This window comes from Lepidochelys kempii, chromosome 14 (assembly GCF_965140285.1).
Source record: "Lepidochelys kempii isolate rLepKem1 chromosome 14, rLepKem1.hap1, whole genome shotgun sequence".
Lineage (NCBI taxonomy): Eukaryota > Metazoa > Chordata > Testudines > Cheloniidae > Lepidochelys > Lepidochelys kempii.
Window position 1 is genome coordinate 33,696,336 of NC_136393.1, and position 15,149 is coordinate 33,711,484.

General features: G+C 45.6%; 1 protein-coding gene and 1 long non-coding RNA gene across 11 annotated transcripts in view; one reads left to right on the forward strand and one right to left on the reverse strand.

Annotated features, from left to right (window-relative positions):
* The window catches only part of LOC140898275 (uncharacterized), a 2,445,793-nt gene that overhangs the window by 1,576,444 nt on the left and 854,200 nt on the right, over positions 1-15,149 (reverse strand). For 8 of the 10 annotated variants that reach the window (XM_078848803.1, XM_078848794.1, XM_078848797.1 and 5 more), the window contains 4 exons: positions 11,198-11,314; positions 7,240-7,587; positions 4,935-5,219; positions 3,245-3,349 (listed from right to left, as the gene is read on the reverse strand). In XM_078848803.1, the coding sequence (XP_078704929.1) occupies positions 3,245-3,349; positions 4,935-5,219; positions 7,240-7,587; positions 11,198-11,314 (855 nt within the window). The remainder of the gene's footprint in view (positions 1-3,244; positions 3,350-4,934; positions 5,220-7,239; positions 7,588-11,197; positions 11,315-15,149) is intronic. The other 2 variants (XM_078848799.1, XM_078848796.1) reach the window with 1 other exon arrangement.
* LOC144929439 (uncharacterized) lies at positions 9,208-11,396 on the forward strand. The gene is made up of 2 exons (XR_013634671.1): positions 9,208-9,454; positions 10,704-11,396. It is a non-coding gene; the product is annotated as an uncharacterized LOC144929439 (long non-coding RNA).

The window sequence follows — 15,149 nt, forward strand, 5'->3', positions numbered from 1 at the left end:
AGGCAGCTGGAGCACAGACTGCCACTACAGCCCCTGTGTAACTAACCACCCTCCTCCCCAAGTTCCATAGCCTCCACACCCAGACGCCCAAGAACGCGGTGGGGGGGTCTCCGGCCAACCAGCCACTCCACCACAGAGGATTGCCCAAAAGACAGAAGGCTGGCATTCAATAAATTTTAAAGTTGTAAACTTTTAAAGTGCTGGGTGGCATTTTCATTCCCTCCTCCACCACCCCTCCTGGGCTACCTTGGTAGTCATCCCCCTATTTGTGTGATGAATAAATAAAGAATGCATGAATGTGAAGCAACAATGACTTTATTGACTCTGCAAGCAGTGATCGAAGGGAGGAGGGGAGGGTGGTTAGCTTACAGGGAAGTAGAGTGAACCAAGGGGCGGGGGGTTTCATTGAGGAGAAACAAACGGAACTTTCACACCGTAGCCTGGCCAGTCATGAAACTGGTTTTCAAAGCTTCTCTGATGCGCACCGCGCCCTCCTGTGCTCTTCTAACCACCCTGGTGTCTGGCTGCACGTAACCAGCAGCCAGACGATTTGCCTCAACCTCCCACCCCTCCATAAATGTCTCCCTCTTACTCTCACAGATATTATGGAGTGCACAGCAAGCAGTAATAACAGTGGGAATATTGGTTTCGCTGAGGTCTAAGCGAGTCAGTAAACTGCGCCAGCGCGCCTTTAAACGTCCAAATGCACATTCTACCACCATTCTGCACTTGCTCAGCCTGTAGTTGAACAGCTCTTGACTACTGTCCAGGCTGCCTGTGTATGGCTTCATGAGCCATGGCATTAAGGGGTAGGCTGGGTCCCCAAGGATACATATAGGCATTTCAACATCCCCAACAGTTATCTTCTGGTCTGGGAATAAAGTCCCTTCCTGCAGCTTTTGAAACAGACCAGAGTTCCTGAAGATGCGAGCGTCATGTACCTTTCCCGGCCATCCCACACTGATGTTGGTGAAACGTCCCTTGTGATCCACCAGAGCTTGCAGCACTATTTAAAAGTACCCCTTGCAGTTTATGTAGTCGCTGGCTTGGTGCTCCGGTGCCAAGATAGGGATATGGGTTCCATCTATGGCCCACCACAGTTAGGGAATCCCATTGCAGCAAAGCCATCCACTATGACCTGCACATTTCCCAGGGTCACTGCCCTTGATATCAGCAGATCTTTGATTGCGTGGGCTACTTGCATCACAGCAGCCCCCACAGTAGATTTGCCCAATCCAAATTGATTCCCAACTGACTGGTAGCTGTCTGGCGTTGCAAGCTTCCACAGGGCTATCGCCACTTGCTTCTCAACTGTGAGGGCTGCTCTCATCTTGGTATTCATGCGTTTCAGGGCAGGGGAAAGCAAGTCACAAAGTTCCATGAAAGTGCCCTTACGCATGCGAAAGTTTCGCAGCCACTGGGAATCGTCCCAGACCTGCAACACGATGCGGTCCCACCAGTCTGTGCTTGTTTCCCAAGCCCAGAATCGGTGTTCCACCGCATGAACCTGCCCCATTAGCACCATGATGCATGCACTGGCAGGGCCCATGCTTTCAGAGAAATCTGTGTCCATGTCCTGATCACTCACGTGACCACACTGACATCGCCTCCTCGCCCAGTATCGCTCTGCCAGGTTCTGGTGCTGCATATACTGCTGGATAATGTGTGTGGTGTTTAATGTGCTCCTAATTGCCAAAGTGAGCTGAGCGGCCTCCATGCTTGCCTTGGTATGGCATCCACACAGAAAAAAGTCACGGAACGATTGTCTGTCGTTGCTCTGACGGAGGGAGGGGCGACTGATGACATGGCTTACAGGGTTGGCTTACAGGGAATTAAAATCAACAAAGGGGGTGGCTTTACATCAAGGAGTATTTCAGGCAGGACTTCACGGAGGGTTCCAATAAGAAATGGTGCACCTAAGTAATTGTTCTTATTGGAACAAGCAGGTTGGTCTGGCCTCTGATTGATACATAGCTAGATTTACCTTGCTGCACCTTCTCTGTGAGTGACTGCAGTGTGACCTAGAGGAATGAGTCCCCTAGACGGGGCGGGAGGGGGGGAAGTGAATGAGTACAAAACAAATCTAGTCTTTTTCTTGTTTTGATCCACTCCATCTATCTTTTACATCTTTGGCTGGCAGCAGACGGTGCAGAAGGACTGCAAGCCATCCACATCTCATGGCTGCTCGGCAGGAGATGGTACAATAGGACTGCTAGCTATCCATATCGCCTCCTGCTCACCATAAGATGGTTCAATAGGACTGACTGCAGGACTAAAGAGAATGACCTGGTCAAGTCACTTCTAATGTAGTCCCTGCACCCATGTCTGCCCAGGTGCTCCTGGCCGACATGGCCAGGAGCACCTCGGACATGACGATGACGGCTACCAGTCCTATTGTACAGTCTGCTGCCACAAGGCAAGGGGTTGCTGCTGCTGAGTAGCAATGCAGTACCACGTCTGCCAGCACCCAGTAGACATACGGTGACGGTTACCTGAGCGGGCTCCATGCTTGCCGTGGTATGGCGTCTGCACAGGTAACTCAAGAAAAAAGGCGCAAAATGATTGTCTGCCCTTGCTTTCATGGAGGGAGGGAGGGAACGGAGGCCTGATGATATGTACCCAGAACCACCCGCGACAATGTTTTAGCCCCATCAGGCATTGGGATCTCAACCCAGAATTCCAATGGGCAGCAGAGACTGCGGGAACTGTGGGATAACTACCCACAGTGCAACACTCCGGAAGTCGACGTTTGCCTTGGTACTGTGGAAGCACTCCACCGAGTTAATGCACTTAGAGCATTTTCTGTGGGGACACACACACTCGAATATATAAAAACGATTTCTAAAAAAACGACTTCTATAAATTCGACCTAATTTTGTAGTGTAGACATACCCTAAGCAAGTGATTTTTAAGTCAGGAGAAACTTGTGGTATGCAAGACAAATCAGACTCCTGAAAGGGGTGCAGTGGTCTGGAAAGGTTGAGAGCCACTGCCCTAACTCATCTCACAGCCTGGGATGTCTTCTCTTTTCACTTTTCTCTAATTTTATGTGTCCCGTTATATATAAATGTGAAGGCTCAGCTGGTGTAACTCAGTGAAGTTCCTTTGCAAGGACATTTCCATACAAAACCATTATTTTTTGTTGCTTCTACATTTTTCATGTTACTTTTTAGTTTTTCAGATGTAGCCTTACTGCTTTTATTAGAAGAAAATCTTGCATTATATTTTCCTTTATAATGTTTACCTTTTATTTTAAATAAATAAATAGTGATACCAATGAAACATGCGAAAATCATCAGGATCACCGACAGAGCCACCATCCATGGATTCGCCTTTGGGAAAAAGGCAGCTGTAAAAGAAAACCCTAGAGGGACTCACATCACTCTGTAAGTAAGGGCAAAAATCAAAGGATTCCACATCATATAAAGCTACCTCCAGCAGGAGTAGTCTAAAACAAAGGTGGAAATACAGCCCTGTCTGCAGTGCACAGAGCACCAGAAACCTATATTACAAGGACTCCAACCAACACAGGCATCAATTCACAGATCAGCGTATGAATCAGCCTGGTTTAATTCACTGCTGTTGTTGCACAAAGAGACAACCTTGTCCAATGCCTAAAGCACTGGCTTCAGACTCAGGAGACTGAATTATGTTCCCCACACTTCTGGTGCCCTGCTGTATGAGCTTTACTATGTCATTTCCCCTCTGTTGCTCTATTTCCTGTCCAGTCTTTTGCTTGTCTTGTTCATTTAGTTTAGAACTATCATAGTTTATTTGTACAGTGCTCAGCACACTGGGGCTGCAATCATGGGCGGTGCGTAATGGAGGCTTGGGGAGAGGCCAGAAGCGGGAGTGCAGTGGCGGATTACCGCACAGACCCACAGGGCCTATGCCCAGGGGTCCTGGCCAATTTGGGGCCCCCGGAAAAATCCCCACTGCTACAGCCTTGGGGGTGGAGGAGCTCTTACTCCAGGGCCACAGTGGGGACACAGAGCCTTTCTGGACTCGGGGTGGCAGCAGACAGGGTGGAAAGGAACAAGCGGGGTGTGGGCCTCGAGAGAAGAGGTGGAGTGGGGGTGGAATGGGGGCAGGTTCGTGGTTGGAACAGGGGCAGGCTCACAGGGGAAGGGGTGGAATGGGGTGGGGCCACGGGTAGGGCCTTGGGAGGAATGGTGGAACGGGGGATGGGCTCTGGGCTTGGCGCTCTGGCCAGGGCCAATTGCTCTGCTGCAGTCCCGGCCATGGGTGAGAGCTCAGCCCCAGCTGGGGCTATGCTCTGAGCCCCTCCTCTCCATGGTCCCAAAAGAGCTCTCAGGCAGAAGCAAAAGCAGAAGCTCCCCCTGCAGTTCCCAGCTGCCTCTCCTCATAGTCACAGCTCCCAGCTTGCCGGCTCCGGCAGCTGTCACACAGGGCGACACCATGTGACCAAGCAGGGCCAGCAAATCCTGGCAAAAGTCTGGGGGAGCATGTGACCCCATGTGTCCCGCCGTGTCACCACTGCAGGGAGGAAGGTCTCGGGTTTCAGCCCCACTCCTGAAGCCCCAAGCCCCAGCAGGTGCTTCCCATGGGGCTGAAGCCCTGAGACCCCCCTCCCCACAGATTTGAAGCCCCAAACTCCTGCAGTCATGCCCCAGCTCTCAAACTTCTGAAGATTGTCATATGTGGCTTGGAGAGTCAGTAAATTTGGCCACCTCTGCTATACAGTATAGGTGGGATCTTCAAAAGTATCTGAATTATTTAGGAGCATGAGTCTTGTTGACTTTCAGGATACTTTTTGAAAATTCCACCATTGGTTTGTTTCTTTTGTAGGGTTTTTTGTCTAAATATCATACTCTAGCCTTCATTGCTATTGATACATTTTAATGTAGTTAACCAATCTGCTGTTGTATTTTTTCTGTTGCTGATCACAGTGTGTTGCTTTGGTGGTAACTGACCTGATATATAAAATAATGTTGATTCCTTTTTTCGGTTGGTGTGGGTGCTCTTGACTACGCAAGACAAGTTCTGGTGTGAATTCTCTGTAATAACGATGGAATTTTCAATGTCAAACAGCTCATTGGCTTCTTTGGAATTTGTTTCAGAGAGCGATGGTAAATGCTGTCCACTGGCATCTCTCCACAGCACCTCAGGCTGTGGGTACCAGCCAACCAATCGACACACCACCCGGATCCCTCCATCCTGATAATCCTCAACAGAGATGTGAGGAGCAGTGCCTGAAGCTAGAGAAAATTAATAAATCAGTATTAATTTATGCACATGTTCAGCCTGGAGGATAAACATTTAAACTTTCCTTTTATTCCCTATACTCATGGACTCAGGAAACAATATGAGCAAGAAATTATAATTATTTCATGGAGCGGGAAGGGAAAACTTTTTCCTTCACTAGTTTTCCATTCCAGGATCTACACATGGCAAAACATTGTATTTCATGATTTCATGAATCCGTTAGCTGGTAAATGATCTTAACACTAACGGATAAAGAAAAAGATTGAGAAAAATAAAAGTTATATTTCAAATGTACCTTCAGGTGAAATATCTCTTCTTTGATCATATACAGTCTGCTTTAGCTAGCCCTATGGGTACATGTCAAAGACAGAGGAGAAAAGTCTGTCCATGTCTGGTCAAGTTTAACCCAGAGCTCAGTATGTGTGGCTGCTCCTAAGCCCCTCTTCACTGGTGAAAAGCAGTGGAGGAGGAATGGGCTTTCACAGGAGGAATTGTTCTCCCTCCTTAAAGTTTTAGCAGCCTTCACCAGAATGAAACGAGATAGCACCAGAGTGACAAGGAGCCAGCAGAACACTAGCCACTCATTTTCAGACGTGGAGTAGCTAGTGTACCCCTTATCCAATGTACTTCATGTTTGGATGAAGAATCATTCCTCGCAACGGACTTGGGGAAATTTTTCAAAACCACCCAAATGACATAGGAACTTAAATCCGATTTACAAAAGTGACACACTGGAGTTACTGATAGGAAATAAATTGAAGGTAACAGGAAATTTTGAATAGTAAAATGCAAATAAGAATCACTGAGAACGCTCTCCAAAGGAAATACAGGCACATAGAACTATAGGATTGGAAGGGAACTCAAAAGGTCATCTAGTCCAGCGGTTCTCAGCCAGGGGTCTGTGGCCCCACAGGGGGCTATGAGCAGGTTTCAAGGGGTCCACCAAACAGGGTCAGCATTAGACTTGCTGGGGCCCAGGGCAGAAAGCCAAAGCCCCCACCCTGCTGTGCATGGCTGAAACCTGAGACCCGTCACACGAGGTTGAAGCCGAAGCCTGAGCAAGGTAGCTTCGCAGGGCCCCCTGTGGTGTGGGGCCCTGGGCAATTGACCTGCTTGCTATCCCCTAATCCTGGCCCTGGCTTTTAAATGCAGAAAAACAGTGATTGTGGCACAATTGGACTGTAGAGTTTTTACAGCAAGTTGTGGGGGAGGGGGCTCAGAAAGAAAAATGTTGAGAACCCTTGATCTTGTCCACTCACCCACACTGAGACAAGATTAAATACTCCTAGGCCATCCCAAACTCGTGTCTGTGAAACCTCCTTCTTAAAAAACCTACAATTGCAAGAATTCCATGACCTGCCTAGGTTACCTGTTCCAGTGCTTAACTATCTTCATAGTTAGAAAGATTTTCCTGCTATGTAGCCTAAATCTCCTTTTTTTTCACTGCAGCATCATACTGTTGGCTCCATATTCACTTTGTGGTCCACTAAAATCTCCACATCCTTTTCTGCAGCATTGCTGCACAGACAGTTATTCCCATATTGTATTTGTGCATTTATTTTTTCCTTCCTACGTGTATTTCTCTTTGCATGTTTATACTCAATTTCATGTTGTTGATTTCAGACCAATACTCCAGTTTATCAAGATCATTTTGAATTCTAATCCTGCCCTCCAAAGGGACTGCATCTTTCCCAGCTTGGTGACATCTGCACATTTTATAAGTGTACTCTCTACTGCATCATCTAAGTAATTAATGAAAATATTGAATAGTACCGGACCGAGGAATGACCCATGTGGGATCCCATTTGATACATCCTCCTAATTTAACAGCAAACAACTGATAACTACTCTTTGGGTTCAATTTTTTAATCAGGTTGTGCACCCACCTTCTAGCAATTTCAGCCAAACCACATTTCCCTGGTTTGCTTATGAGATTGTCATGTGGGATTGTGCCAACAGCCTTACTAAAAATTAAGATATATCACATCTATTGCTTCCCCACACGCTACTGACCTGACACCTTTTGTTCCAATTGGGCTTCTTCATAATCCATACCCTCTTGAACAAAACAGCTATACTGTCCTTCATCAGAAGGTCTGATATTGAAAATTCTCAAGGCAACATTTCCATCGGTGAGACCATCTTTAAAGAGCTCTGTCCTCCGCTGATATTCTGACATCTGCTGCCCATACTGGTCCTTTCCATCACTATAGCGATGAACAAATGGAGAGAGTTGGGACCGGAACCACGTCACCTCCATGTTCTCAGCGCTCATCTTGGGGGACAGGTGACAGGGTAACACAATCTCTTCTCCCACAGTGGCAATGACAGGCTGGTCAGGTCCAACCACTTTAAAACGAGCTAAGAAATGTACCAGGATACAAGGAAGATAAACTCAGAGAAAGCATGGGAAATTCATATACATTTCTTTAACAATACACACAAACAACAAGATCTATTTCATGTATTTTATATTCCATGGGGCATGAAATTATATATGGAGTTTACAAGAAATAATGCATTTCCACAACTGTAAATTATTCGCAAAAAGAAAAGGAGTACTTGTGGCACCTTAGAGACTAACTCATTTATTTGAGCATAAGCTTTCGTGAGCTACAGCTCACTTCATCGGATGCATTCAGTGGAAGTGAGCTGTAGTTCACGAAAGCTTATGCTCAAATAAATTGGTTAGTCTCTAAGGTGCCACAAGTACTCCTTTTCTTTTTGCGAATACAGACTAACACGGCTGCTACTCTGTTAAATTATTGTTATACCAGATGTAGGGTGAAACCTCATTGAATCTGGTGGGTGTAATAGCCACCCTTCATTCAGAATAAATGATAGAAGCAATGAAGCTCCTTTATGGAGTAAAGTAGCTGAAACTTTCAGAGCCACCACTCAAATTACATGCCATGTGCAAGTCTGGTCAAGAGCTGAGCTATGTGGGCATAGTGCAAATACAGAGGGATGGGTATTGCTTTGGTAGAGCTGTGTGCTTGTGTGTGAGAGCAGAAGCAGAGAAAAAACACTAAAGAAGCAGACAGAAAAGGCTGCAAAGAAGGGCCAGAGACAGCCAGAAAAGCACTTGAAGCATGTGAAAGCTAAGAGAGAACTTGTTGGGCAAAGTTTTGGTTGAAAGCGGCTTGGAATTGTGAGCAAAGAAATTGCCTCCTGCTGTTTGATTCCTACTGTGTTCAATGATGCGGGACTTTGTGTACATTCTATGTAAATAAAAAGGATTTCATCAAATAAATACCTGACTCCATCAGCAATTTCTCTTTCTAATGGAAAGAACCCATAAGACCCTGAATACTGGCTACCCACTCATGTCTAAAGGGTTAATATTATGTTTATGTAAGCAGGGTCTGAATGAATGCTTCCCTGACAGCTAGCTGGGAGTGGGAGAGACTCCCCGTGTGTTTATGTAAATACAATTTGTTCCTGCTCTGCTTACATATTCAACAGATGCAGAGGTGTCAAAGTGATCAACTTTAACTGGTGTTGGGTACAAATCACCTTAGTACTGAATGCAGGAGTAGTGAAATGCTGTTACCAATGTTGTAATTATTGTTGGAATACAGAGAAGCAGTACTGTGCTTAACCTGTCCCAAATAAGGGGGACCATCCTCAGTTGAAAGAACCTTGTTAAGCCAGGGGCTCAAATGTCAGCGCCCTGTGAAAGTAAGAGGGGTGGGGACAAGTATCCCAGTGAGAAGGCAGCACACCCTCACCAAGGGTCCTACCTAGACTGGTTCAACCTGTTCCTCCCCACAGGTCAAATAATAGCATTAAATAGGCTTCATTAGAACCCTCTTTGTTAATTTAATTGTTCGATCAGAGCTGAAATCATTTGTGGTGCGACTGTGTTTCTGCCCTGCCTGCTAAGAGCTAAAATTACTAAGAAACTGATGTGCAGAGGACACAGCAGAGAGGCAGATGGCAGCAGAAGGTGACTGACAGCTAGTGAATGAGTGGCTGTTGAGGCAGAGAGGCGCAACAAGCAGCCAGCAGGGCAGTGGCAAAGAAGCGTGATGAGTGGCTAGCAGGGCGGCTGGTGGAGAAGCAAGGTGAGCGGCCAACAGGGCGGCTGGTGGAGAGGTGTGCCAACAGCGGTGACCAAGCAGCCAGCAGGCTGACAGTGGAGAGGCGCGGTGAGCATGGTGAGCAGACATCTGGCAGGGTGGCTGGCAGAGAGGGGCAGCGAGCGAGTGCCCGAGCAGCGCTACAAGTAAGGAGCCTCTTTACCCCCTCTCCACACAAGGTGGGAGGTGAAGTCTGCAGATGCACCTCTGAACTCTGGGTCTGCACTAACCAAGGACAGCAACTGTGAGTGGGGTGCAGAGAAGGGTTGGGCATGTGAAGGGGGCTTTTGGGTTGCTGGACTTAAGAACCTGAGGGGAAAGGACACTGCCCAACCTACTTGGGGTTGGGTCGTTTACCCATGGTTTATTTTTATGGACCCTAGTTGCAGTGTTTTCCCAAATTAACACCCAGTTGCTTCCCTCCTTTTATTAAAGTTTCTTTTCTATACTCAGACTCTATGCTTGTGAGTGGGGAAGTATTGCCTCTCAGAGACACCCAGGGGTGGTGTGTAAATTTCCTAGGATACTGGGTGGAGGATTGAGCCAGTTCTGTGTTGTATCAACAGAAGGAACCCCTAGATATTGAACATGGCCCTGACTGCTGCTGGCTCCACCAGGCAGAAAGATTATATTTTAAAAAATACTGAAATACATTCCCAGCACTTGTCATGGGGAGCAAGTGAGAGGATCACAAAATGTCCCCAACCCCAGTTACAGTGACAGGGTGATAAGGTTCAGTCACTCTACATTGTGCTCTGAAATGTGCCACAACATAAAAGAAAATTAACTCAGAGAGAAAAATTACTTTTCTTTTGCCTCCTCAGTCCTGTCAGCCTCATGCAGTAGTGTGCTATGCAAATAAAATAGGATTAGATCTGATAAACTAGGCAACGAAATTTGGAGGAAATTTTAAAGGGCTGGAAACCTGATCCCAATCCCATTGAACCAATGGAACAGTTCTCATTTACTTCAATGGGATTTGGATCAGCCCTAATGGGCTCTCCTTTTGTTGCTCAGGTTCACAGGCTGTGGAAGCCTTTAATCTCCAGAGGGCTAGTTTCAATTTAAGATAGTGCAAAGTGTAGCATCCTACTTGGTTAGCTGTGCTCTGCACATGGGACACTGTGTACCTGACCTCTGTGATATGCTCTTACTTCCAGTATATTTTGTGTGCACTTCAAAGCACTGGTTTTTGACATATGAAGCATTAAGTGGTTTGGGACCAGATTAGTGCCTCTTTCCTAATGTGATGTCCCAGAGACTGAGAGCAGATGGAGTGTCTGAGCTAACAACCCCACGGGTTCTAATGGGACATTTTCAATAAAGGGTCGTCAGCTGTGTATCTCATTTACCCTCTTGTTCAACCTACTGACTTATAGTCCCCGCTCTCTCTAGGTGTTTGAGAAGGGAATGAGTGGAAGAGGACGTCAGTGCATTAAGATGAGTTAGACAGTTATTAGTCCTGAAGGTTTGGACAGGCAGTGAAGACACTTTTTAAAAAAACACTGTTGTTTCTGTTTGGAATTTGGGTTGTTTTTTGTTTAGCCTTCTGTTTACAACTAAACATCTTACTGGGCATCTTTTCAAACCCCTGCTATTTATTTACTTAGATTTTTATCCTCCTTCAATAATAGAGTGTTATCCATTGCTGACAACTTTTAAAAACACATGCATGAATAAGCAAATCTAAAAACTATCCCAAGAACAATGCAACAACCCAGCAACAGGATAAGCAGAGCAAAATTGAATAAAGAAGTTGCCAATCTTGCTTTGTGGTTCTGTTTACACACTGTAAGTAGTTCCATTGTCTTCAAGTGAAGCCCATTTGTAAGTCACTGTAAGCCTAGATAAATCATATAAGAAACTACAGAAAGAGATGGGATTCCTACCTGATTCCAACCTGTGAAGAGAACAAGTAATGAAGAAAATAATCAAATCAGGCAGAAAGCATCTGGCTGTGGTGCTATGGCAGAATGAGAGAACCTGCATCCTCATGGGAACTTGGTCTAGATAACAGGATGGACATGGAGAAAAACAAACAAACATCATAGTAAACAAAACAGTGATTATGAGATGCTGGTTATTGGATTTTGAGGGACAGAAGATCACAGAGGACACAAATAAAATGGGATATATGCATTGCCAAGTAAATTTATTGTGTTATGCAGTTAGAGCAACCATTCCATTAAAGTTGAAAACATGTTTCTATTATGAGTCCGAGTTTGTCCCATTCCCACCCAATCCACACTGCTCCCCACCTCGAGGTCGCTGCTTCCCCCACTCCTCTATATCCTGCTTCTCCCCTCTGGGTCCTCCCTGCCCAAAGGTTCCTGCTTTTCCTCAATTCCACTTTCCCCTCTCCAGATGCCTGCTTTCCCCAACTCTGGTTCCCTGATTCCTCTCTCCCTCCATTTTCCCCTCTCCAGGGGAGAGCCCTAATCACTAGGCTATTGACTAGCCTGAGATGGAAAAAGAAAAGGAGTACTTGTGGCACCTTAGTGACCAACCAATTTATCTGTAGCCTGAGATGGAGTTTTTTCAGTCTTTCCTGGTGGATCTGTTCCACTTTGAGTAAATAATGAAATATTTATTAGAGCAGGAACTTGAACCTGAGTCTTCTACAGCCAAGAGGAGGGCTCTCATCACCAAGCCACCCTCTCTCCTCCACTGCAGCACTGCTGAACATATAATTTAATACAGAGTGGAACAGCTCCAGCAAGAGAGCCTGAGAAACAGAGACAGAGAAATGTACAGGCAATGAGCCAGAAAAGTCACAATACATTCAACTGCAGTGAGAGTCCTGGAGCTTCTTTTATTCCTTTGATAAATTCAGAACTTCTCTTCACATCAGCAGGAGATTTGCCACGGTTAACTCCAGCTGCTAGTTACTAGTTCTGCCTCACTAGTATACCATAACAGAAATATCCAAGAAAAAAAGCTCAGAGACATGGGATGCTTTCATAGAAGTATCTGAATGATCCTATTACATGCATTCCTCTTCCCCCCTTCTCCTTCCTCTCTACCCACTTCCTTCCTTCCCCATCTCTAGCCCTCTCCTCTGAACTTTGCTTCTATTCTTTACTTAACTTCATAATTTTTCTTTAACTAGTTGATTTTCCATAAGCAGATTTTGTTTGTAAATTGTTTAATGCAAATAATTGAGGTATATTTTGACCATTCATATTATATATATATATATATAATTAAATGTTTCAAGTATGGCTAACATTAGGTAGCAAATGGTTAATATATCATGAGAATTTAATATAGTTTATTATGTTTGTTTTTTCTCTGTATATATTTATATTTTAAAAAATTAAAAAAACAAAACAAAGAAAATAAGACTCAACTCCAGGAGGTTTACAAGGAAAAGGTACCAGGAGGGGGATTGCCTCGGAGAGAAAATAAAATCACGCTGCTCTGTAGAACCTTGCTGATCCACAGATGCAAGGAGTCCCCAGGTCCAGCAATGCACTGGAATCATGAGGGGTTAGGGGGTAGATGTTCCCAGTACACTGGAAACATGAGGAGGGTGGGGTGAGGTAGATGTTCCCGGTGCACTGGAATCATGGGGGGCGGGGAGGGGGCTAGATGTTTCTGGTACACTGGAATCGTGAGGAGGATGGGGTGGGGTAAATGCGAGCAAAGCAGCTGTGTCCTTATCGTAATGCTCCAACCTGCCAGCAGCAGCAGCCAGAGCCCAGAGCTGCTTCCTGAGCCTGGATGGAGGGGCTGCCTCTGCTACTGAAATCAGGTTCAAAGAAATAAAAGTTCAAAGAAATAAAGCTAAGGGGAAGGGCGGGCATGAAATGGTTGATTTTCCCTGTGCAGTTTGTTGCTAGACTGAGAACTGAATTCCAGCATTGCAGTGACTGATCTGGTAAAGTTGTTTTAATTCATCGTGTCTGTATTTTCTGCAGGGTATTTTGCTGTAGTGAGATCAGACACATTTCAGCTTCTTCTGCTATCAAAAAGCTAAGCAGTTGGCTTTCCCTTTTAACTTTGAAAGAATCAGTGAAGGAAATAAAATGGTGCGAACCCACCCTTTGGCTGGGGCTCTTGATCTATTGAATTGAGCCTCCTTTTCCACAACATCCTTTCTGTAAACCCAGAGGCACAGTCTGACTTCTGTATTTGCAGGGTAGAGGGCTTAATAAGTACAGGTCTGACTTTGGATGCGCTCTGCAAGTCCCCCAGGAGTTCACCCGGCTGTGAACCAAGCAGCACTTGGGGATGCAGGGGGAGCAGCAGCGCAGAGCTCGGGGAGGAAGCCCCTGGACACCCGGCTCCCCTCCCCTCCTGCCAGGCGCTGAGGGCACTCGGCTGCTGTGGGGACATCCCATGTGCATCTCTGTCAAGGGGAAATGACTCTGGCGGGCTGTGGAGCGCTCTGATAAAAGCTCCTGCAGCTGCCTCTTTCCTTCCCCTTTTCTCTGAAAACCATGTTTTTTCCCCAGCAAAGTGACCACCCCGGCTGCAGCCCCAGCACAGAACGGGTGCTCTGGCCAGCATGAGCCTCCTGCTGCCTGCACCAAGACCGGTAGGGCCAGATTTAGGGAAAATGGCACTCTGGGTGAACTTGGGGTGAACTTGTATTTTGCTGCCCCTCACATCACCTCTGGCCCCACAGGCTTACTGGGATCCCCCCACCACCTCTGGACCCTGCTGCTTCCCCACGTTTGTATTGAAGAGGTGCCACAGGTCAGCCCTGGCACAAATTAAGAATTGTCAGGCGGCCTGATACCAGCAGCTCCTGGCCGTGTGCCCAGCTCTGACGGCAACGCCACCACCAGCAGCAGCACAGAAGTAAGGGTGGCCTGGTAGATGCTGTATTGCCACCCTTACTTCTGTGCTGCTGCTGTGGCTCCTGGTGCCTGATGCTCTGCCCGCGGCTCAAGGTTGGTTTCATGCTGTCACAAGGAGGCTGCATCTTGCCAGAGCCCAGGGCCCTCCTGCAGCTCTCTGGACACTACTGGCTCACCGGGGTGCCATTTCAGATTTTGTGGGGTGGGGGCAACTTTAACCATGGTTCCAGAGACTACTTAGGCACCTGAAGACTCTTGGGTTTTTTGCAGATAATAACTTAGGAATTAGCTGACAGGAGCACTACGTCTAATTGTTACATAAAGAAAGAACAAATATATACAAACTCCAATTAAAGCCACATTTTAAGTTTATATGTAAATTTAGATCAGGAGATAATACAGCAAGATATTCCCAATCCCAAACCTTGAGGTATCAGTTCTGAAGCTTTAACACAGATATCAGAAACACAAGTTTGATACGTTGTACACTATCGTTAATAATAAAAATAAATAAAATCTGACTCTGTGTCCCTGCCATTATCTACTCTATTTTAGTCAATTGTTTTTCACTCCCCAAAAAAAGTATTTACTTAATTGTAACATACATGATGAAGGTTTTTTCTCTTTTATTAAGAATGGGAATTTATTTTTCTAATTATTTTGGCATTTATGTTTACCAATCACAACCATGTATGTGACTCACGAACATTTGACTCCATCATTGCTGTTAGGTATCATAATTGGAACTGCATTTATTTTCATATGAATTTTAAGGTTTTTTTACAGATATAACTAAAAATACTACTTGAAAATAAGTGACTTTCATCTGCCCAGGGTCTAAAGTTATGTGTTTAGCTAATGTTTTTTAACCTGGCAGTGCTCAGGTGAGTACAAGCTAAAGTTATATTCTAAGAGGATGTTATTATTTGATTATACCATTTTAAATAATTAATGACAAAGCACAAAATAGTAATAAAAATAAGGAAAATTACTGCAGCCAGGACAGATTAGACATTTTAGAACTCACTACTCAATG